We start from the raw sequence: 24,427 nt of genomic DNA on the forward strand, positions 1-24,427 counted from the left end.
AATGTTGTGGTGATCCTTACCTTGTGCACCCCCCTCAAAGCTTGGGGAGGCAGAAAACCTCTCTGCGGGTACTCATCTGCCCAGTGACTTACAGAAATGTCTACAAACCATTAATAGATTGGAAAAAACAATGTGTGAATGCTGGCCTGTCATGACCATTAAAGGACCAGGGAACTTCTCACCTGAAGGTATTTTAAATACTTCTGGCATGTGAGCTATTGAAGTAAATATTTTTGGAAGTCTTGTTTTAGATGATGGTTGTCCAAGTACTTTGTGATACTCAGCTAGGGTCACAGTTGTGGTGCAAACGATAATATATTTGCATGCTCTTTCTAGGAAATTGTAGGGGTTTTGTGGAGATGACAGGTCCTCAGCATAACCTGCAGGTCATGGTCAAGTGGCAAGATCTGTGGGGAAGTGAGAGCTCAAGTTCCTCCTGTCTGACCCTGGCTGCCTGGTTCCATCCTGGCAGTGAAGTGTGCCCACGGAAGGGCCTTGCTGCTGTCCTGATTGGTGGTTGCTTTGGGAAACCAGAGTGCCCCCATCTCTCATGGATAGGTTACTGAGAGATTTAATAAAATTTGCCAATTTGATTTATCTTTGCAGCTGATAATGGCTGTTATCAGAGTAGCAAGGAAAGCGGAGTGCCAGGTACTTTTGACTTCAAAGCCTTCAGCCTTCTGCAGTTGTGCTGGTTTTGGCTGGGACACAGTTCTTTTTCTTCATGATAGCCAAGAGAAGGCTGGGTGCTGGAAATTTGGTAATTGGGGCTGTTTTCATTATTGCTGAGCAGTGCTCACAGAGTCAAGGCTTTCCTGCTGCTCACCCGATGCCCTGAGAGGGGACACAGCTGGGAGAGCTGATCCCAAGGGAGCAAAGGACATCATGGCAGCATCTACAGCTGGGGGAAGGGATGGGCAGTGAGAGGGCTTGTCTTCCCAAGTCAGTGTTAGGAAGGATAGCACCCTGCTTTCCTGGTGTGGCTTAACACCTGCCTGCCCACAGGAAGTGGGGAATGAATTCCTCACTTTGCTGTGCCTGTGTGTGTGGCTTTTGCTTTTGTTTTCTTAAACTGGCTCTATTTGAGCCTGTGAATTTTCTCACATCCCTCCCCCTCCCAGTGCCAGGTTCTGGAGGTGGAATGGAGGAGGGAGTGGCCCTGTGGTGCTTAGGAGCCAGCTGGGGCTAATCCATCCCAGCAGAGCTGCAGTGGCCTTTCTCTGCCTGGGGATGTTGGGTCTTGGTACTCCTGTCATCTTCCTCACAGGAGGGGGTGCTGATGTGAAACTACAACCATTCCTGTGTATTTTTTTAAAAAATCAAAGTGTTGCCCAAACAATGGCCCTCCCTCCACTCATCATTCCTCAGGCTGAAGGTTGTGCCGCAGACTGGTGCTGGAGGCAATGCTCACTCTGGTTTTACTACGAAAGGCGACAGCCCAGTCCTGTCACTTCAGGCACTGGGTATTTAAGCAGCTTGGCTGCAGCACTGCTCAGCGCTGCAATTAAGCAAGGCCAAAGGGAGGAAATAATAGTTCATTATTACTACAGCATTTTACCACACACTAGAGCAGCTCAGTCCCCAGAGCAGGAGTTTGGCTAAAAGCTTCCAAAAGTGGGACTTGGTTCCAGCTGTGCAGGGTGGCAGCAGGACTACCCCATACCACAACAGGTTAACAATTAGCAGTGGCACCTGCCCAAGAATTCATTCTAATGCACTACAGCAGTCCCATCTTAGCTGTTTTACTTCTTCCCAGTGCAGGAAGGGCTGGAACAGCGTCTCTTTGCAGGAAAATGTCCACATTGTCCTGCAGTTCTACCCTGTCACCAGAGCAACCTGCACTGATCCAACTGCACACTCTGATCCAGTACAGTCTCCTCAGCACAGGACCATGTCTGAATTTCAGAACCTCTTGACACAAATCAAAAGGTGCTCACCTGTATAAGGCCTTTGGGTTGAACTGTAAACAGAGGATCCCTGGTCAGCCAAAACTGCCTGCCTCAATAAAGCCTTGGTCAAAATGTAGAAGTGAGTTTAAACCAATTTGGGAGCAGCTCACTATGTCACATGCTGCCTCCAGACATGACTGTTACAAGAAACAGCTGGCTAGTAGGTGTCTTTGTGACTAGAAAACATGACTGCCAGGGTACAGTCCCATGAAAAAACACTCTTACTTGGAGGTTTCTATGCCTTCTGGAAGATTTGCCATTTTCCCAAAATCTACTGTAAGCCACCTTAATTTCAACAAGCAAGCAAACTAAAGAAAAAAACCCCCAGAACTGTCAACTGTACAGCTGCCAGCTTGTTCTTTCAGAGGTCAATGCCACCTTTTGGACCAATAAATACATTGAGACACTGCTGTTACTTGGTCTGTTCTCAGGCAGTGGTGATGGGTGATTCTCTGCAGAAAGCTGTTCTGATGTCACTGCGTGGTCACAAGCTTGACAATCATCCCGATGATCCGAGAGCCACGGGGGCACATGCACAAATCCATGCTGGGATTCTTGATTTTATCCTGCAGCAGCTGGTCCAGCTCACAGCGCAGCTCTTTCACCAGCTCGGCCACCTAACACACGTGGTCAAACACAAAGGGAAGGGTAAGGCTCAGCTCCAGCACAGCTCTGCAGCTCTCCCAGGCCAGCCCCTCCTTTTCCTCACCTGGTGAGAGGCAGCCACAAACCGTATCCAGCCGTCATCCAGGGAGATGACAAAGTCCCCCTTGAGCAGCTGCATGTGCACCTGGCCGCCCCCGAGCAGCACCAGCGGGTACACGGACACCATGCTGCAGTCCCGGATGAACACGCGGCTCGTCTTGATCTTCTCGTGGTACACCAGGTACGGGCTCTCAAAATGCCTGGTCTGGGACAGGGACACAACAGCCTCGTCAGAGAGACACAGCTCTTCCTGTCTCTGCCCCACAGGCCTCCTCTGCCTCTTCTACAGCTGCAAAGAGCAGCAAATGTGCCTAAAGTGCACCTGCATCACTAACAGACCCTCTGTGACCCATAAGAGCTGCCAACAACTTTGCCAGTTATCCCTTGCTCCTTCCTGCTTCACATGTGAGAAATCAGCTAATTCTCCAGTGCTGACTCAAGCAAGGAAACAAACCAGGGTATGTCCCTGAAGTATCTGTCAACAAATCATGAATACTGAGGAGAAACCAGGGGAGCATTGCAACTGAAACTTTACTTTGCAGGTGTAGCTTAAGAAAACACAAATACGGAGGTTATTGAAGCCACTAGTTCCACCCCAGAGGCTGGAGTTTGTGCCCAAGAGGACACTCCTAACTCAGGAATGCACCATTATTTACAATCCTATCACAGGACTGTTCAATCATTAAGACTTTTTATTTTAAACATCAATAGGGATCCTCACTGTAATTTTAAATACTCAAGCAAAGGTGATTTCTTTTATAAAAAAAGAGCATGCTTTGCAGAAAAAAAAAATCCTGACCTGATAATTTACAGACGAAGGATGAATATGAACATAACCATCATTTTTAGTAACAAACTTCAGCTCTTCTGCTTTTGGTTGCATTTTGACTGCTCCTGTACTGGTCTTCTGGTATTTACCCTCTGGCTTTTTCACCTGTATGGTAAGAAAAAAGGTTATAAAAATCTGCTGCACCAGAAAACCTTTTAACTTTATGTTTTAAATTTTTCACGAACAGAAATTCTGTAGTAACATGTCAAGTCACTGGAGACAGGTACTACACTCCAGGTGCTGTCTAAGCCTGACTTCCTTTGTAACCTCAGCCTTCTAAAAAGGTGTAATTTTAAGTGGCTTCCTAATATTTGCTGCTGGCTTGTGTGTGACACTGCCATCAGCCTGCAGGAACAGCAGCAGTCTCAAGCAATACAAACTGGAGCTCTGCTCATCTTTGACAGTATAAGCAGCAATCTTTGGCAACCTAAGCCAGGCTCAAGACTGCCACACTGAGCCCAAATGAAAGCAGCCTGTGTGGATATGCTAGACAGAAGAAGGAAAAATGAAAAAGCATTCTTTTACCTGGACAACATTGGGATACAGTGCAGCACACAACATAGCTGAGATCAGCTTGATGTTCTCTGCATTCGAATTTGCCTGTGAAATCAATAGGGCAGCATTAGGGATCCTACAGTTCAGTGTGTAAAGGTAAAGCCCTGCTCCAGGAATGACTGAATTCCTGAAACTGGTTCACTTTTATAGTTGCACTCCTGTACTTTATAGAGGAGGACAAGTCACTGCTCCTGAGGCCTCAGGCTGGACCTGGGCTGTGTTTCCCCCAGCTGTGAATGGAACAAACTGGCCACCATGTCCTGGTGCAGTTAGTGCCCAGCTGAATTGTTCTTTGACATCTGGCTACAAAGTGGCTTGCACCCGAGAGAAAGCAAGCACAAGTCGGCCAATGCACAGGAAAATCCTACAACTACCAAACCCTCATCACCCTGATCATCACACAACCCCAGGAGATCTCTGGCCCCAGTCTTTCTGAAGACATGAAAAACTGCAGCAGCATTTGGAAGCACTGATGAAATGCAGTGAATTACCTCCTCTCCTGTGGCATCCAACACACCATCGCCTCCTTGGGACCACTTCTTCTCAATATCCCTGGCTCTCAATCCCTCCTTCACAAAGCCAATGTCAGAAAGCAGCTCTGCAAACTGCCTCTTCAGACTGGCAATCTCCTACAAACAGACAGAGGGTGGTGATGGCTGCCACACCCAGTGGGACCAGTCTGCCCCAGTGGCTTATTTCCCTCACTGGGACTGCCAGACCCTGTGCCAGGCCACAAACACTGACTTACCTGAAGAACTCTTCCTGACAGAAAGTTCTCCCTGCAGTAGTTGTAGCTTGCTTGAGAGCCCTCTTTGATACTTAAACGCCATCCCTGATTGAGAGGATGGGAGGAAGCCTTTAATAAAACATTTCCACTTGAATTTCAAACACATCCCAAAACCCTGAGAGAGGCTACTGAGTTTTAACTCACCTTATAGGCCTGGAGAAGAGCCAGGTAGTCACTGTTTCCTACTGCAAACTCCAGCTTCTTTTTGTTTGCTTCTTCCCTTTTATCCCATGGTGACACCTAGACAGGCAGTAACAGGTTAGTGTGTTCTTCCCCTCACCACTTGGACAAGCCATTCTAGAGCCACATGGCACATTCTCTTTGGTATTTTCACAGCAGCTCACAGCTCAGAACGGGAGTTTTCCCTATGGACAACAGAAAATATGAGGTATTCAAAGAAGCACTTGATTTAAAAAGCCAAAGTGACAGTGGAGACACAAACTGAGATCCAAAGTGACCTCTGCATTCACAGCTCAGACGTGTCAGCTCCATCATTATCTCTGTTTCACAATTTATTTTACCACTAATTTTCACACCGAATTCAGACAAAATGTCTGCACTTCTTAGCTAAAAATTGAAAATAATATTCAGTTTCTACTGTACATAAACACCATTCTTGCTGCTGCCACATGGTTTTGAACTTCTGCTTGTAACTGGACTGTTTTAACAAGCTCTGCATTAACACATAAAAAATGTAGGCTAAAAAGAATTAAAATACTCAAGTGTAGCATGCTGCAAGTCTCAACAGCATTTTGCTGCTGCACAAAAACACAGCCCTTGGGTTAAGAATACTTACAAAAGGTGACTTAAAGGCCAGGCTGGCTGCTATGGTCAATGCAGGATCCAGGCAGCGGAAAATGGTGCCAAACAGCATGAGTTTGCCAATCCTGACATCCACAGGCAGTGAAGCCAAGTGGTATCCCAGAGGGGTGAGCTTTTCATCCGGAGTTAGCGCTCCCAGGTCCTGCAGTCGCACCTTCGATGCCTGCAAAGACTCAGTCCTAGGGGGCTCGATCAGTCGTGATAAGACAGAGTGAAGACTCTGCTCAGAAAACATCTCCAGAATCTTAATTCTTAAGAGAGGGGGAGGGAACGTGAAAAAGAAAAAACAAAGAAAAAAAGCAGCTTAGTTCCATATACAGGATTAAAAAAGCAAGGTTTTGTAGAAACAAAGAAAAAACCCAACAGAAAACATGCTTTGAAGAGCACACTCCCTAGAAGGGGGCTTATATGGCAAAGCTGAAGTCAGGGAGCAATGTGGAACAGTGAGTCTGTAAGAACAGACTTGTATTTAGCCATGCTATGGTTTGAAATAAAGTTTTTACTGCAAAAATATAATTTGTGCTGCTTTGTTTCCTTTCAGTACAAAGTGTGCAGCAGGGATAGGAAGGCCTCTTGCTTTAACGTTTGCATGATGGTGGTGCTTGATGCAGGTTGTGGCAGGAGCTCCCTGCAGCAAAGGAACAACATCCTGCACGCAGGCTTCTTCAAGAAACACAACAGCTCACCTTAGACACAGCTGCTCCAAGGGCACTCTCTGTATTTCTGGCAGCTGTTGTTTTACAAGCTGATGGTTGTAGTGGTGGCTGCTGAAGAGATGGAAGCAGACGCCCGAGGCCACACGTCCTGCCCGCCCTTTCCTTTGCAGAGCATTGGCCTTGGACACAAAGGTGTCCTCCAGACTTTCCATTCCTTTGCCTGGGTCATACCTACAGGAGAGCAAGAGACAGGCTTGTATTCACAGAGCCACAGAATGGTTTGGGTTGGAAGGGACTGTGAAGATCATCCAATTCCAACTTCCCCCTGCAACATGCAGGGACAGTTTCCACTAGAGCAAGTTGCTCAGAGCCCTGTCCAACCTGGCCTTGAACCCTTCCAGGGATGGGGCAGCCACAGCTTCTCTGGGCAACCTGTGCCAGTGCCTCACCACAATAAAGAATTTCTTAATATCCAATCTAAACCTGCCCTCTTTCAATCTGAAGCCATTTTACCCCCTGTCCTATCACCTGCCCTTGTAAAAAGTGAGTATTCATGAGTGCACAGAGAACAGGCTGGAGGCTGAGCAGGCAGATGCTGCCGATTTCTGAATGGATACAATTCCCACCCCTGCACTTGGATCTGAGTTTAGACTGGCTTTCTCCACCTTGTAGCAGCTTTCTACAGACCAAGTTTCCTTCCAGTTTTTCCCAGCTCTTTGGAAATCTCAAGGCATAAAACAGTTTCCCAGCCTACAAAACCCAGAGGAAAGAATGCCAGTACCTTTTCTCTTTCATTTTTCCAGAGTCAATCACATAGACCACGTCATCGATGGTGACAGATGTCTCTGCAATGTTGGTAGAGATGATGATTTTGGTAACTCCTGCAGGGGGCCTGAGGAACACAGACTGCTGTTCTTCACTGGACAGTGAGGAATGAAGTGGATACACCACACACCTGCAAGGACAATAGGACAACATGTCAGGGCATCTCCAGCCTATTCCCTCTTGGGAACAATCTGCCTGCACACACTTGCGCCTCACTAGACACTGTCCAGAGTGTTATTTCTCCTTGTAACAATCCAAGGCCAAATGCAACCACAGCTGAATGTAACTCAGCAAACATTCTGATACAAATCAAGGGCTGAGATTTCAGCAGCCTGGATCATGCAGAGCACAAAATGGAAAGAAAGCACTCCTCACTACAGTCTCGGAGAACTTCAACAACTGACCTTCCTGAGCTGAGGAGGAAAAACAAAAGGAGCAAGACAGTAAGACAGTAGAAAAGGAATTACCCTGACTGGAGTCAGCTCACACATTCAATAAAGCTTATTTATCCCTGGACAAAGGCAGGCTTTGTGCAGGAAACGACTCTTTATTTATGGGTAAAGACTGACACTTTTGGAGCTTTTCTGCCTTACCTCTTGCTGTGCCTGTTATTAAAAAGAGCATTAGACTGAAGCTGTTCATAAAGCATCTTGATTTCTGCTAGGCCAGGCAAAAATATCAACACAGCACCTACATATGTAGATTAAAAAAAAAAAATTAAAACATCACTCAACAGAAAGGATAGCACAATATTTTATTAATGTGCAATTATTGTACCAAAAAAAGCACACAGGCTGTAACAGTCCTTCACAGAAGACTTTCCAAAGTAGACAATTTCTCACCTTCCCTTTCCAATGCATATCACAAGCTTTGTAAGTCAACCAGAAATTTGTTTTTTCAAACATAGTCAGAAACTCTGCATGCAAATCATTAGTTTTGGGCTGTAAAAGAAGCTTCCAAGAATCTTCTTTCATTTATCTCCCAAGGACAATGAAATTACCTGGGGGGTATGAATGTCTGCCAGCAACTATCCATTCCAGCAAGGCTTCAATTAATTCCAGATTAACTTTGTCCAAGTCCATGACAGACATTGTTTTCAACACTGCCTTGCTAACCCCTGGGAAAAGAGAAATAAAACACACAGTAAATCCATGTCTTGTAAAAAACATCTGTGGATGTATGGAACCAGTGTGGCTGCACAACCAGTCACAGCTTAGTTTAAAGAGCACCTGGCTTAGACCTGAAGAGGGCAGATCCATGCTGTGCCTCAAGCAAAGCTGCTCCAGCAAGAACAGATACAGAGAGGAAAGTGGAACTAGCAAGGCCTCTGAAAAGGGATGGAAAGAGACAGTAGCTGAAAATTGTCCATTTTCAGATGCTAAGAACTGGTTTCAGCCAAAGTGTTTGCTGTAGTTTAACAGAACAATGGGTTCTCTTTATTTTTTTTTTTTAAACTGGCAGGAAGTTTCTCATCTAGAACTTCACAAGTGCAAAACTCTGAATTACAGACAAGCATTCAGCTTACAGTAGTATGTGCTAATATCCCATGTTCTCTGTGTGCCAATTTACAGAATTTAAGAAGGAGCTCACCTTTATATCGTGTAAGGAGCTGCTTCAGAGTTAATTTCTGGTCTGGGTCTGAATCTCTGACCACAGTGTCAGTGGTTTCCAGAAGGCCAGCACGTCTCAGGTCCTCCTCTACTTCTTCAAATGCAGTTCTCTTGTGTCTCCCATTCTGTTCTTGCTTCACCTTCCGCCTGTAGGGACTGCTGTCCTCTAAAACATACCTGGACAGCAGAAGAACATTTGGTGGTGTGGAAAGAAGCCCAACAGTCTCCTTCTAATAATTAACCACAGAGATAGGCTATCAAAAATATTTTTTTGTAAGTCTGAGAGGAACTTTGTATAAACCATTGATAATATGAAGGTCAATGTGCTTTAGAGCTCCAAGAGCGCAGGTGATGGGGGAGATCTGAGAGGATTTACTTTTTAAATACATGCACAGAACTACTGCAGTCTCAAGGTCAAAACTGCAACCTCAACCTCACCACCCAAATACATCTGAGAATATATCATTTCACACCTTGTCATTGCAATCACATCTTCCAGAAAAAACTGGTCCACAGGAAACGTTCGACCTGCAAGGAAACACGAGAATAAATCTATCTACACATGCCACAACAGCATGGAGAAAAGAGGAAAAAGACCAACGATTATTGTAATTTCATACAGGTTATTATGACACACACTGGCTTCACAGCTCTCATCTACACTGCACTCTTCAACACAATTTCTGCTAGGACAAACAGTGGGTGTCTTCCAAGCATGGAGTGTTCAAGGTTAGGATGGGGCTTTGAGCAGGGGGTGAAATTAGATGACCTCTAAGGTCCCTTCCATCCCAAACCAATCTAGGATTCTATGGTAAATGCACAATGCACTCACACAGGCAGAGAAGGGCTGATACACTCATGGGAACACATCCATGTTCCTCTCCTGCTCCATGGCGTAACTCAGCAATTTAAAAGGCACATTTGGCTAAACATGTACACATCCAGCTGGATCCTCTCACTGATCCTTTTCTCACAAGGATACAGGAGAGCCTTCAGCTGTGATGAAACTAACCCAGGGAACCATGTCATGTATACCATATAATGATTGCCTTCTGAGGAGGAAAATTCTGCTGGTATACAGACAGCACAAAAAATCAGCATTTCCAAGTCCTTTCTCTCCTAAATCTCATTAGTCTCTTCCTCTGAGTCCTCAGAATCGTATTTCTTGTACACATCCTCATATTGAATTGAGAAACACTTTGCAAGAAGAAATATTGAAAACAATTCTCAGAAACAATGAATGGTAATAAAAATGAATGGTTTTCACCTGGTATGTTAATGATTGGACAGGAGTGGAAGTACTGAGAGAAAAGCTCTGCATTCAGGGTGGCACTCATCAGTATAATGCGCAGGTCTGGCCTCTGAGCCATTATATCCTTCAAAACCAGCAGCAGGAAGTCACTGGAGAAAACAAGCAAAAGAACATTTGAATGTCTTCAGTGTTAACTTTCAGAGTCTCTGTTTTTCTCCCCATTCTGTCCACCCTCCTGGTGTCCTCCAGTAACACAGCAACACCATCACAGAAGCATGAGCTTCTCAGAATGGCCTAAGGGAAGGCAATCTGCAAATCTGATTATTTTCTGGTTGTCCCTTACTGGAGTGTCAGGATTACTTAGCAAAACCATTTAAACAACAAAAAGTTTTACAAATTGCTTATATTAATGACAACGCAAGAATGTTAGATAAGAAATTAAAGTAACAGATGATTCCTTTTTGCTCCTCCTCTTCACTGGAAGAGTTACTCAAACTTACCCCCTCTTCCCTGCTCACTGTACTTTTCCCTATACATTTACAACTTTTGTGGCATGACTAAAAGATGGGCCTGAAGTGATTTTAAATGAGAAGGAAGAGGAATCCTTGAGAGACACAAGCCTTTTTAAAAGGCTAAAACACCACCTGAGCTGCAGAATATTGGGTAACAGATAAAGCCTCCTGGAAACCCACTGCACTGCAGTGTTTGACTCACCACTTAATTTACAGGGATACTGACAGACATTATCTTTTGTCTGTCATCAGGAGGTAAGTAGGGTAAAACTGCAGGAGGCTAGAGCAGGATAGGATGAGACTGCCTAGAACCCGTAAAATCTACAGACTGGAAGGAAATGTGAGCACTTGTCCCTTGCTCTGCTGAAGCCTGCACCAGGAGAAAAAAATTCCCCAGAAGGCATGTGAAGAATTATGGTATTTGATAAAAGCTGAAACAAGGGAAGTGTAAGAACCAAACAGCTCTGGTTAAAAAGTTACTTAACGCTCCAGCCCCATCCAAAACCTCTTTGCAACACCGCTGCAATGTGAGGGCACACTGGAGGCACAGCAATTTATGAGAGATGTGCTTTCTCACAAGCTGCTGCAGCACAATTTCCTACTGCCCAAAGACAAGAACCCAAACCCAGACTCCTTCCACCATCCCATCTTACTGCCACAGGATCAGTTACTTGCACCTCAGCCACCTTTATCTTTCTGACTACGTTTCTTCATTTTGCTTACAGGGTAGGAGATTATTTACCTTTCTTCTGTTCTTTCGTGAACTTCATCAACAATAACATGAGTGACTCCCTGCAAAGTCAGATCTCCTTCCAGCCTTCTCAGCAGCACACCAGTGGTGCAGTACAAGAGCCTGGTAGCTGAGGACTTGAAGGGGAAGACAAAGCATTCAGTTTACTCTGGGCAAATTAACATAGTGCAAAGAGAATATGTGCTGCTGTAAAGCATTTGGTTTCAGCTCAGTGCCAGGTTTGACAGAGAGGGACCAAGCAAGCCCTGCTGGAGATGGGCTGTTGGACTTTAATTTCTTGTCTGAAACTGAGAACACCTGCTTCTTACCAAGGGGCATTGCTAAATATCAAAAAATCTGTATTGCTTTTCCTGTGGATATTGTTTTCTGACAAACAACTCAGATCTCTCTTCCCAGAAAGATTTGGTGAGTCTCTTTTTTAGCATACTTCTTGGAAAAAGCAATCAGCTGCAACACAGACAAAAGTTCACTTCCAACACAGCAGTTTGGATTCAAGCCCCCATTTCTGTCTGACTGTAGCTGTACCCTTCAGTCTCCACTTGGGAGACACATGGGAATGGCAACAGGCAGAAAAGCAGCCAGTAGCCTTCCAAAGGACAGCAGGATTACTCACACTCTCAAACCCCTTCACCTTGGTCAACAGAAAGCAAACCCACAAGACACAACACTGCACTCCCATTCTGCAAAGTGAACTGTGCAACTTGAGATGAAATAAAATATAGAACGTGGTTCGTAATATTTTATAAAATACAGATTATACACACTTGCTTATCACACTGCATGGCAGGTAGAGGGCAGGGATTCTGTACACTAGAGAAGCACTAAGCAGATTTTAACAGGAGTAAATGAAAACCAGCAAGCAATGCATATGTACCTTTACACTTTCCAGACGGATCTGATATCCAACAGTGAGTCCAATCCTTTCTGTTCTCTCCTTGGCTACACGTTCAGCCACAGAAATGGCAGAGATCCTGCGAGGCTGAGTGCAGATGATGTTTGCAACTCTGCTTGGAGACCCTTGCAATGAAGCATCCAAGATAAACTGAGGAATCTGAGTGGTTTTCCCACATCTGCGCAACAAAATCAGGAATTAATTAAAAACCCCACAAATCCAACATCTTCCAGCCACATAAATTGACTGCATTCCACTGGAAATTTGTTTCATTAGTGTGATCCTTCACATGAAGTTCACCTAGGACTGCTGTTACTGGTCACAGATGAGCCACCACCCCAACCTTTCCGGAACATGGATCATATTTCACATTTGTCTGTGTATACTTTGATACATAAAGTCTGTACGTGCAATCACACTCTTACCCTGTCATGCCACTCACAACAAGAACTTGGTGACTCTCAAGCAAACCCAGAATGTTTTCTCTCTCTTGCCATGCAGGGAGCTTCTGTCTTTCGTACAGCATGGACTGGAAGTGCCTGGAAGACTGATGCACAGAAACAGACAGCACAGCAGTAAGAACACCACTGGGATGGAATAGAACCATCTGAAACAACAGCTTGTCTCTTAAATACTTATTTCTCTGAAGTAAGCAAGAAAAAAGATACTACACTGTGCACATTGTACCTTTCTCTGCCTAAACTGTGCGCAGATTTTAACATTTTCGTTATACAGAGACTTCGCCTGCACATCATACTTTTTGGAAAGCTTCTTCTTCAAGTTCACATAACTCTCATTCTCCACAACAACTTGTTCAGGCTCTTCATCCTCCTCCTCCACTTCTGCCACCACCTCTTCTTCCTGAGGCTCGGACACTGTTGAGGCTTGAGACAGAGAGTGTAAAGTTTTGTTATTAGTAAGGAACGGGCAATGCAGGAAAGAGAGACGTGGTCCAGCAGCAATCCCAACAAAGAACCTTGTCAGACTGGGCCTGAGGGTCTGCAGGACTGTTTCTGAGATGCACTTAGCTCAATGCTACCAGCAAACCTGCCCTCACCTCACCAAACCAACCACAGCTTCTCCAGCCCCATCCCACTTGTCCCTACCCCTGCACTGTGGTCTGGGTGGCCACACAGTGAGCCAGGATGGTTAAGTGGTTTGCCTTCCTGAATGTTTTCCATGTGCCTCAGCTCAACTCTCCAATATACCACACGACCACTTCTATGCAGCACAAAACTTTGATGGTAGCACCAGCTAAAAAGTTAGTGTAGTTTTAATTGTTAAGTCACTGCCAAGTACTTTTAAACCAAAGCTGAAACTGGAGGTACTTTGGTGCCTCTGCCTGTCAACTGAAGCAGGATTTGCTCAGACTGTCAGCCAGCCCTTGAAAGTTTTAAGGCTACTTTCATCTAAATATGGTATTTTATAGCATAAGGAATATTTTATAACTCAAGAAAATTATTTGGAATCTCAGTTTCTGGAACAAAGCTGTCTTTCTGCAGAGCTGTTTAAAGAATGGAATACTTTGTCTTACTGTAGCAAAAACACAATTTGTCACATATTTACATGCTCTACAGCTCAATGCAGTTGTTCTTGAAAACTGTCCTGAAAAAAGCTTGCCTTAGATAAAAGTAGTTTTGGAACTGAGAGCTCGAAAGTCACCTTGCCACAAGTGATGCAGCCTCAGCTCTCCCCCTGTGAAATCAACTTGTCTGCTCCAGCATAAATAAAAATACCTTGAACAACATTCTACAACCACTTGTCACATTTGCTTAGCCTTAAATCCACCTTTTTAAGTTAATTTTGAGGAGCTGTTGGTAATTTAAAGTAATCTAAAAAAAGAGGTTTCTGAATTGATGAGTAGCAGATGCAGCAGAGCTTGCAAATAACCTTCCCTGTTCCCTTCCAAGCACACTTCTCTGGTCCATTCTGGTGAGCTCACATCTCTCAATGCTTTCATTGATTGTGTGGCAATGGGCATCACTCACTCTGCCAAACCAAACTCTGTGCTCCTTGAACTCAGTTCTGGCCAGCACAAAACCTCTCTGCTGCAGCTTGATTAGAGAAGAAACTTCCTGAGGCACAGACAGATCATGGATCGGGCTCACCATATGACTTTAATCTCCAGAAACAGATTTGGAATAGATGGCTGACCTGGGGGCTCTGCCTTGTCTCTCTCTCTTTTTCTTTTAAATCTGACTGTTCTTAGCCCAGAAACCATAAAGGAGATTTGGTGTACCTTCAGGTTGTTGATTTGAAGCAGGTGCACTCTCTGTCTGTGGCTTTACCGGAGGTGCTGCCGGCAGGCACACAGGAGGAACACTGAACTTGTGCTGAGTATTGCTCAGTAACTCACTGACCTCGTGTTCATCTTCCAAGCAAGTCACCAAGGTGTACACCACTGGCTCATGAGACTCTGCAGCTGCCAAGGCCTTTCCAAAGAGGAATTCAGCAATGTGCAGACGACAAGCAAGAGGCAGGCTCTCATCAGTGGAGTAAAATGCCACAAGAGGTGCCTGAAGAGGATACTTGTTTTCGTCAGGAAATCTTACTTCAAGTTCGTATATGGGACCATCACTGTGTCTGAGATGAGCATCATCTACAGAGTTCTTGGATGCGTTTAGTGGATGGTCTGGAGGGAATTCATGTCTAAATCTGCATTTTGAACCAAACCTGCAGCCTCCTTGGAGATAAAATTTACATATTTCCTTTGAAGTCTGTTTTGCTGTGTCCCTTGTACCTTTTTGTTTAGATTTGCTGAGCCTGTGTGCTAGGTAGTCCAATTCCAAACTAAAAGTCCAAACACGATTTTTAATCCTTTCTACAAATTTTTCTCCATAGATTGACCGGAGAACAAAAGCTTCTTCTTGCCTCTGTTCTAAACATTCCTCCTGACTGGCTTCAGCAGCTGCTGCAGAAACCTGCATCTTCTCTCCATACCTTTCAGAGAAGCACTGCAACAGCAAATACTCCAATGATGCCCCAATATTACCATTGCAGGATCTGAGCACTGCCCTGCAGCGCTCACAGTCAAAACCATACCTGCACCAAAACAGAGAAAACAGGGCAACAACTGAGTGAGAGGTTCATATGAAGCAAAATAATCACAGATCTGCTTGATTAGGCTCACAGTAAGGGAGCGTGTATGGCACTGCCTCACATCTCAGAATGTAGCATGTAATAGTTACAGGGTTAGATTTCCCCACTCAACTACAGAAATTAAACTCTTCAGAAAAAGCTGTCACATATAAAATGCTCCCAAACAAAGCAAAAGTATTGAATAAATATTCACATCTGAGTAAAATGGATGAAGAACACTTATGAGGTTTTGAAATATTACCTACTTGGGAGAAACATACATATAGCAGCAATGCTCCCTGAGCTTTCCTAATATCTGTTTCACTGTATAAAAGAAAGAATGGAAAACCTCACTGGAAAAGACTGGAGAGATTTATTTTCATAAAATCATTATTTTAAATTCACCTAGTTGAGCATTAAATTTGTAGGAGATACCAGCTCGTCAATTCTGAACACAGAACCTCCCCAGGGTCAAGAGGAAGTCCAGGCCCTGAGGGCTTACAGAGTATCAAGACCAGTGATCTACCTCTTCAGGATACAAATTATTCATTAAAATCACCTGGAGAGTTTGTGCACAGCAAATGAAGACACTTCACTGTCTACAATTCCATGCTCAGCTGGCTCAGCAGACAACCTTGGCACTACATCAGAAGATTCCTGTTCCGTTGACCAGCACTGTTCATCATCGAGGTAATCAGGCTCATCATCATCTTCTCCAGCTACACTGATAAATAGAGTTATCAAGTTAAAATGAAACAAAATTAAACTGTTGAGTAGGCATAAAACTCTGCCTTTGGCATTTTAAATCCTTCATTTAAAAGGAAGACTTGGCTGTCCCTTCCCCAGAGTTAATAACAAAACAGAATAACAGAACAAAGCAGAGTCAAAACCATAGGATTTGAAATATAATTTAAAGTTAAGGGAAAAAATACTGTTCTCATTTATAACAGTATGCCTGCTAAAGCATGCTCATCTAGAAGAGCTGGAGTAGTGCCTCCATTTAAACTAACTCTGATTCAGGAGCCAGCTCCTGCCCTTGCAGCTCTTGAAGAAGTTCTTTCACTCTTCTCTGATTCTCTGATGTCATGTGTATGGTCTGCAGAGGCATTCTTGCTTCAGCTCTCTGTTTCATTTGCCCTCCTCTTCTGGCAGGGGCACTTGATCTAAAAATTAAAACAGGATATAGCCATGAGTTATTTGCCTGGCTCAAATGATCTTGATTGAATTGGGATGTTAAGGCCCAAATTTGTAATTCAAAACAGGAAAATCAAAATAAGAGAAATCCATCAACTACAGATTATTCAGCTGGATTTACTCTTATGTGACCAGGATTTGTGTGTCTTTATCTGCACACACTATGCATATATGTATTGCATCCTATGTCAAATCCAGAATTATTTACTAAACACTTTGCTAGGTAAAGCTGTCCTCAGACCACAATACAACCACATATTCCTAAGCTAGATGGGGCAGAACACACACAGGATACTAAATTAATTCTAAACTGCTCATTTTCCATGCCCCAGCTTCTGTTTTGTAATACACAAAAATTAATATCCTGCGTTTGTGTGTTCTGACCAAAAGTGTCCTGAAATTGCTTTATGACCAAAGAAGATAATCAGAGGTTCTAATCTTTAAAAAATAAAACACTTTCCTACATATAAAATGTATAAAACATTAATCAAAAGAGATATGTAAAAACTGCTTCATACTGAAACACATTCATCACCCTTTCACTCTTCTCTATATTCAAACACGTCCAAAAACCAGCCCCAAATGTCTACAATCCAACAAATGCCAACATCCAAAAGAGTATCCCAAATGCCCCAGAGTACCCCAAACATCTCTATGCCAATCCCCCCCAAATTAACAGAAATACCTGGATTCTAGCCTTGGTTCCTCAAAGAGACAAAAATCATCTCCATCGTCCCAAATTTTGGTCGAACATTTCCTACTTCCACCAAGTTGAGGCTTATTTGAATGGCCACTGCTGCCTCCTCGTCTTCCACTGCCTCCTCTCCCTCTTCCTCCTCCTCTGTTGGGTTTTCCTCTTTTCCTCCCTAACCAACTCATGTTCTCCTGCTGAAGAAGGAGAAAAAATAGCCCTCAGTTGTGAAGGTGATTAAGCACATTGTGTATGTCTGAGCACACATTATTTGTTTTTCTGTGTGACAAGAGAAGTCACCCTCTCAAACCAGTGTTGATTATCTGCATGTTGGTGCGTCTGTATGCACCTGCAACAAAGAATATTCTTCTAGAACATTGTTTAGTAAGTTCTGTGGCTTGAGAAAATATAAGTAATATTCCTGAGCCAAAAGTTGCAAGTTTGACAAAACTCTGGCTTTTCATGACCCTACCAGCAGTGCTGCTTAACCTGGCGGCCCCAGTTCTGCCACTCTGATGGAATTTTCTTGAACATGAAAGCCCACAGGACAAACCTTCAAGGGAAATTTCACAGAAGAGGGCAGCCTCTGCCCTGTTGCTTTTTAACTCAGCAGCTTGCAGGGCTGAGAGTAAAAGGTGGAAAGGGAGCTGAAGCTACAATGCTTTTTCACATTATCTTACAGTGATGCCTTTTCCTGGTATTAAAAATTAAGAGCCAGACACAGTTAAGAGAAAAAGGGTTTTTACTTCAGTATTTAGTAAGGATCCTTATGGTGCACCACTTCATCAAGGTGGAATGCACCAAAATGCACCCACATGATATATCGCGTATGCCATTTTATAGACCTTGCAAATTAGCATATCTAACAAAGATTCCTCAATGAGAGGCTTGAATGAATAGCGTGATATCACCCCATCCTGAGGAATTCCCCCCTGGATGGGCCTAATCTTAGTTTACAGGATGTGTTCTAGAAAGGACCTTGGTTTCTCAGGATAGCGTAGGGCTTTCTGGCCCCCAACTGTGAGGCCTCCAGGATGTTTGGTCTCTGGGCTTAACAGAATATTAGAACTATGCTAAGTTATTGGACTTAAGGAATTACAAGTATGCATGCTAAGAGGGCTGAGGATACATAAAAGCTATATAAAAAGCATATATATAAGGTATATAAAAGAAAAGGCAAAAAATCATCATGGCATCAACATTAAGCTCCCTTCTGCAGGGAGCTGCCCAGGCTGCTGAGCGCTCTGTGGAGCCTGCTGAGGGGAGTGACTGGACTTGTGTTGGGAAACAGAAGGCCACCTCTCCTTCTCACAGCAGGATCTTTCCCAGTGCTGACAGGAGCCCATTAGGACTGAGCAGTTGTCAGGGAACAGAATGGCCCAACATTAACACATTCTCCTACTGCACCTCCTGCTAATGGGAAGCTATTGCAGGGACAGGTCAGCAGCTGTGGGCAGTCCACAGCTTATCCCCTGGATCTCTGCACTGGCACCTCCACAGCCAGGACAAGAACTGATGTGGCCGTACACAAGTAACAGCCCAAACAAGGGCTTGGAAAGAAGTTCCCCTTTTTGTGGCCGCTCTCCGCACTGGAGCTCCACCGGGGCTGGACAGGAGCTCACAGCCAAGCTGACCCAGCTCGGGACAGACTGCGGGAGGGAGGAAGGCGAGCATGGCAGGCGCCCCCGAGGCCGCTGTCACACAGGGTTACGTCTCCTTCCTCTCATTTCAGAGCACAGAGCCCCGGGCACGGAGCAGCTCCGCCGGCTTCTCCCGCACTTGCCCACGGCACCCTCCCCGCACACCTTCCACGGATGCCTGGGACCCTTAATCCTCTCCCTGCCCTGCGTTCCCGGGACTCCATCCCCTGCCCGCCCACCTCCCCTCAGCGCCCCTCGCAGAGCCCCCGCGCACCCCCCTCCTCTCCGCGGAACCGTGACGCCCTCCGGGGGCTCCACCACCCCTTTTCCCCAGCGTTCCCACCTCTCTGCCCGGTACCTCCCGGACTCCCCAACCCGGATCCGCGGCGTTTCCCTTCCGGGCCACGGCACCTCCGCCCGCCCCGCCCCGCTCCCCTCACGCAGCGCCCGGCGCTGAGAATTACGTGTGGCTGTAAGCTGCTGTGCGTTTGAATATCTGTATGTGTGTGGCTGTAAGAGTGACACCGGGTGTCTGTTTCTCAACAGGCATGCTGGTTTTTAAAGTATCTCTCGTATTCCCAAGTGAAGACAATGACGATGGTTGAAAATCTTGTCGGTGCTTGCTACACCAACCCACAAGTTACTGAGGGAGCTGGGAGGGCTCGGCCTGGAGAAAAGGAGGCGGAGGGGGATTTTACAGCTACAACTCCCCGACAGGAGTAGCCAGGTGGGGGTCAGCCTCTTCTCCCAGGTTACAAGTGACAGGACGAGAGCAAACGTCCTCAAGTTGTGCCAGGGAAAGTTTAGATTGGATATTAGGAAACGTGTTCATGGAAAGAGTGGCCAGGCATTGGGACAGGCAGTCCAGGGAATCACCATCCTTGGAAGTGTTAAGAAAACCCTGATGCGTAGCACTTGGGGACATGGGTTGTTTGTGGGCTTGACAGTGTTGGGTTAATGACTGAACTCAGTGGTCTTGGAGGTCTTCCCCAACCTTCACTACTGGGTGTCAGTCAAAACTGAATGTGTGTGATTAAAAGGGAGGAAGGCTATGCCAGTTTCAGAGTGAAGGTGACATAAGTGACAAGAGACCCCAAAGCTGCGTCACTGAGGTGGGGAGGCCCCTCTGCAGATCCCTGCACACACAGGGTCACCTATGACAGCTGCCCTGCAGCACATCTTGGCTGCTCTTGACTCCATGGATGGAGACTCCACAACCCCTCCAGGCAACCTGTACCGGGTTGGCGTTTAAAGCAGAAAACTACCATGAAAGAAAAAGAATAAATCTTTCACACTGGTTTGGCTGTATAAGAACTAACACAGTTCCCAACCCAAACAGACAACACCAGCCATGGGGGTGTTTCCTCAGGGTCCTTCTGCAGATGGTGGCCACGGCAACCACCTTGACGGTCCATTTGGGTCTACTCTGCCCCGTGCCAGCTCCCCACCACCCCCACAATGGGAAGAGTGGTTCATAGGACTGCTGTTGGCTCACACTCCGTGCCACCCAAAGGTGCCTGCTCCAGCAGGGCTTACATGCTCCACAGACTCACCTCTGGGAACAGCCTCCACAGGAGATGGAGAGTCAGCTCTGGGTGAAGTGGCTCTCTGCAGCAGAAGAAATGCATTGCATGATCTCATGGGGTTTTGCCTTCTTGTCTTGAAGTGAAAATACGTGTCCACTATTCTCATTTTCTAGAGGGGGACTGCAAAAGGACACCTGAGTTTGTGCTTGAGGGGAACAGTCAATTCTGTTCGATTTTCTTGTGTTTTGCTTCTGAAATAGTCAGCTCAAAAAAAAAAAAAAAAAAAAAAAAAGCTGTGTCCTCTGTCCCTAGTCCTTGACTCCAGAGGTAGCAGCATCTTCCAGAGAGCTTCTGTTAATTTAGGAGCCTGTCCTTTCAGCTCCTTTGCTAGGGCTCCGCATTTATCTGTGCTGCACAGCAATTATACTGATTTAGGCTGTGCAGTTTCACATTTCAGGTTTTCTGCCTAGAGGGTATCTTTGAAGCAGATCTTTGTCTTTCAGGGAGAAATTAGTCTGCCTTTTGTTACTGTGCCTTCTCCTTTATGTCTTCCTGTTCTTATGCTTCAGAGTACCTCAGTGGACTGGCCCACGCACTGCCCTGACAGCCCCGGCCTTGGGTTACTTGTATTCTCCACATGCTTCCTTGATGCTCTTTGGAGAAAAAAGCCTTCCAGTGAAGGGCTGATCCTCCTTAGGGAAGAAATGGAGCAGGTGTGGAGGGCTGCTGCTCCTCGCACTCCAAGCCCTTATTTATTTTTACTCAGAAGAAAATTTTTCGTCATCTAGCAAGAAACAGAAAATACTCAAGTGCTGGTGTTTGCTGCTCCCCTGCCCTGGCTACTTTGGCAACCTTGCCCTTGGCCCCTGCACCTTCTTGGCCCTGGCATCCGTAGGAAAGCCAGGGTGTCAGCAGGTAGGGAGGAGCTGGTCTCGTTTCCCTGTCCCCAACTGGAGGCTGTCTTTTTTGGGTGCCACAGGAGGTACTTAAGATCCTCTGAGCCTGGCAAAGCAGCACGGCCACACCAGCACATGGCCCCACATGGTCCCCACTGCCAGCACTTCCCAGGGCTCCTTGCCCTCCCTCCCCAGCCCTGTGCAATGCTAATTAAAAAGTCAGAAACTCTGCATCGCCTTCTTCCAAGTGCACAGTCCTGGTTTTTGCATGGGCATGCGAGGATGTGACCCGAAGATTATATAATTAGAAGGCTTTTGTTATGCTTGCGTTTCAAATCAGTGATTAGCATGTGACAGTCCCATCCTGGGAAATGTCAAGCCACCATTGCTCTCCTCTCTCTCTCTCTCTCTCTCCTTTCTTGCACAGTGCTAATTCCCAACTCTAGCAACTGCCAGTGCTGAAGGATCTTCAACCAGCCTGGGGTAAGTTTAAAATGTATTTGGCTTGGGATGAAGAGTGGGGTTAATTATGCCATTTTTCATATTATTGGAAAAAACTAGAGCCATAACTGATTAATATTGTGTGTGCAGCACAAAAAATGATATTTAAAGTGTTTTGCATCTTCAGTGCCCACAGTTATTTTCAGCTGATTTCTTCTAAGACTCTGAATGGACATCTAGCTTCTTAGGGTGCTGGACAATCTTGTTAGGCTGCATTTATAGTGAGATCTCTAAAATACCAGTTTAAAAGGACCTTTTTTGCTCTCACCATTTAAGAGCTAAATTGAAGTATCATGCTGAATTGACTTATTTGGATGACAAGTGCATTAGAGTTAGATGGAGACAAAGTACAAGAATGATGAGAGTAAATAACTGATTTTTTGTTCTCTTTAGAGGACTGGGGGTTGTTCTCCAAGTGGGATATTTAAAACAGCCAGCAATCTCAGCCAGCAGGATTGAGACAGTCACCAGGAAGATCCCAAACATTTATTTAGGAAAACTGTGGATGCTTAACAATTGAACCAGCAAAAGTGCACACGGATTTCCCTGCACTATTACCCATGTCATGATTTCAGAAGCAGAATGGGACAGGAAGCCAAATAGTAACTGCTGTGCACCAAGGCTGGGCTGTAAATGCTTTACTGAACCTTGCCTGTTTGCATGCTGAATCTTGGTGTAGTCCCTCAGTCTTTTTGATCTGTGATCCTCTGCACAGCTGATTCTCTCCCCCAGTTGTGCCATTCCATGTGGGGGGAGCACTGGAAGGGGGAGCATGGTCACACAGATGCAGTGCAGGCTGCTGGACCTGCCTCCCCTCTCTGCACCATGCATGGCTTTGTGCAGGAAGCCCACTCTGGTGCTGCCTCAGTGGCACAGCTCACTGCAACCTCCCCGTCCGTCCATCCATCCATCCATCCATCCATCCATCCCTTCTCCCTCGGGGATCTCACGGGAAGTGGGTGCTGGCCCAGGCTCTGTTAACAGCTTGGCTGCTGTGCTGGGCAGGAGGGGCTACAGTGCCAGCTGCTCATGCAAGGCCCTGGGGCAGGATTCTTTGCTGGTCACCAGTGGCCAGCAGCATGGCAATCACTAACAGCAGAGGTGGCTTTGGTTCTTAGGCTGAGCAGATTTGGCTGCTGGAGGGGAGGTAGAAACAAAAGGGGAAAATACATCCTTTTGCCATGATGGAGGAATCTGGTGGCTTTAAAACCTTCAAATTATTCTCTGGGCTTTGCTCTGGAGGTATTATTCTGACTAGATGAGAGCTGCAGGAGTGTAAATGAGTTTTAGTGCTCAGCTCTGAAGAAACAAACATGTCTTTGGCATTCCTTGTCCCTAAAGCAGGAGGGTCATGCGCTTGAAGGTAGGGCAAGACAACCTGGGAATGGCTCCATGTGACTGGGCACCGAGCATGTCAGGTGGGGAGCTTGCAGAGGAACAATAAGATCTCCTTGTTGATGAGGGAACTACCCTGTGGTGGGCTGGCACGCCTGGCAAACCTTGGATTTGCCACAGGTGGAGGCCTGGTAGTGGTTTAGGAAAGGAACTTCATGGAGGGCTTGCACTTGCTGCTGATGTGCACATGGATTCATGTATGTGCACACAGGGTGTGGGACTGCTCAGGACTGAGACAAAAACATGAAGGGGGAAATCCTCTCCAGCTTTTCACTGCCTCAAGGGGGCTGTAAAGAAGATGGAGTCCAGAATCTTCCCACCGGTGCACAGTGAAAGGTGATGCCTTAGGTTTTAACTTTTTATATTTTTCAAATCCTGTACTGCCTAGTGTATAACTCTGAAGTTTCTTGTGGCCTGTTAGCTGCTGTTCTCTCATGCTGGTTAGACATAACAAGCCTCTCCAAGCTTGCTCTCCAAGGACACCCAGATTGTCCTAGACCCCAAATGTATAAACTAAGAGGAGGGCAAACGTGGGGTAGTTACATCATTAACTGAAGTTTTAATTGGAAAATTAACCCTGATATGCAAATGAACCAAACTTAGGAAAGTGTGAAGAACTCGTGACTTGGGGTCCATCTTGGGAGTAGCCTCTGGACTCCCCAGGGTGTACCTTTGAAGGCCTTTCAAATAAATACCTACCTTTAGTCCCTTATTCTTGTCTAGTCTCTGGTTTTAGGTGGCCACTTCAAGCATCAAAGGGAGTGGGTACAAGCTGCAGCTAAGGGAAACCCTGACTGGGTGTAAGGAAAAATATTCCTCTTCAGGGTACTGGAGGGCCCAGAGTGGCTGTGAAGACTCCAGTATGGGAAATATCCAGACTTGAGCTGGACAGAGTCCTGAGGAAGTTGATCTAGTTTGACATTAATCTTGATTTGAGCAGGAAGTTGAACTAGAGCCATACAAGGGCTCCTGCTCACCTGGACTCTCTTGTGAGTTTAGGACTTGTCCTAAACTGCCAGCAGAGGTAGGATTTGACCAAGCACCCCACATCCAGGGTCTTAGGGCTAAACACCTATTCTATTTTCCAACCCCTTTTTGCACCCTTTAGGCACAAGCCAGAAACTGTTCAGCTGGCTCAGGCTGACCGAAATCCTGGTCCCTGGTGAGGACAGTGTTAACAGCTTCCCCACCCGCAGTCGGGGGGGAACAGAGAACAAACCTTGCCTCCAAACCAGGGCAACGTTCATGTTCTGTTCCAGTGATGAGGAAGGACTGATCAGTTTTGCTCCTTATATTCAGCAATTCAGAAGAACCAGGGGGAGAGAGGCGATGTTACATATTCTCCGAGTACAGCAGTGAGC

At 45.7% G+C, this 24,427-nt stretch overlaps 2 protein-coding genes across 8 annotated transcripts in view; one reads left to right on the plus strand and one right to left on the minus strand.

Annotated features, from left to right (window-relative positions):
• Positions 1–1,519: 1,519 nt before the first annotated feature.
• DHX57 (DExH-box helicase 57) lies at positions 1,520–19,137 on the minus strand. 2 transcript variants are annotated; one of them, XM_010411055.4, is made up of 24 exons: positions 19,092–19,137; positions 17,103–17,305; positions 16,234–16,386; positions 15,783–15,947; positions 14,385–15,187; positions 12,833–13,029; positions 12,571–12,692; positions 12,128–12,323; positions 11,245–11,369; positions 10,006–10,139; positions 9,212–9,266; positions 8,719–8,915; positions 8,129–8,245; positions 7,722–7,818; positions 7,085–7,258; positions 6,334–6,534; positions 5,622–5,898; positions 4,970–5,065; positions 4,787–4,870; positions 4,530–4,667; positions 4,009–4,083; positions 3,454–3,588; positions 2,659–2,859; positions 1,520–2,566 (listed from the first exon to the last, which is right to left on the minus strand). In XM_010411055.4, the coding sequence occupies exons 2-24, from the start codon at positions 17,294–17,296 to the stop codon at positions 2,423–2,425; spliced, it is 4,080 nt and encodes a 1,359-aa protein (XP_010409357.2). In that variant the 5' UTR covers positions 17,297–17,305; positions 19,092–19,137; the 3' UTR covers positions 1,520–2,422. The 2 variants fall into 2 exon arrangements, with proteins under 2 accessions (XP_010409357.2, XP_010409359.2); XM_010411057.4 differs by having other exon boundaries at positions 17,103–17,302; positions 19,092–19,122.
• Positions 19,138–21,306: 2,169 nt separating this feature from the next.
• The window catches only part of ARHGEF33 (Rho guanine nucleotide exchange factor 33), a 31,046-nt gene continuing 27,925 nt past the window's right edge, over positions 21,307–24,427 (plus strand). For all 6 annotated transcript variants that reach the window (XM_039570080.1, XM_019292810.3, XM_019292815.3 and 3 more), the window contains exon 1: positions 21,307–21,653. The gene's annotated coding sequence lies outside the window, so the exon portion shown is untranslated. The remainder of the gene's footprint in view (positions 21,654–24,427) is intronic.

The sequence above is a fragment of the Corvus cornix genome, chromosome 3, assembly GCF_000738735.6.
Source record: "Corvus cornix cornix isolate S_Up_H32 chromosome 3, ASM73873v5, whole genome shotgun sequence".
Taxonomy (NCBI): Eukaryota; Metazoa; Chordata; class Aves; order Passeriformes; family Corvidae; genus Corvus; species Corvus cornix.

What these genes read in the sequence shown, in the direction of transcription:
- DHX57 (XM_010411055.4), bottom strand. Translation starts at nt 17,296, where the DNA reads ATGAGTTGGTTAGGGAGGAAAAGAGGAAAACCCAACAGAGGAGGAGGA. An exon ending in CACGAAAGAACAGAAGAAAG is followed by an intron (nt 10,140 to 11,244) that starts GTAAATAATCTC and finishes TGTTTTCTCCAG; the next exon opens with TGACTTCCTGCTGCTGGTTT. An exon ending in TGTCAGGAAGAGTTCTTCAG is followed by an intron (nt 4,668 to 4,786) that starts GTAAGTCAGTGT and finishes GTCTGTTTGTAG; the next exon opens with GAGATTGCCAGTCTGAAGAG.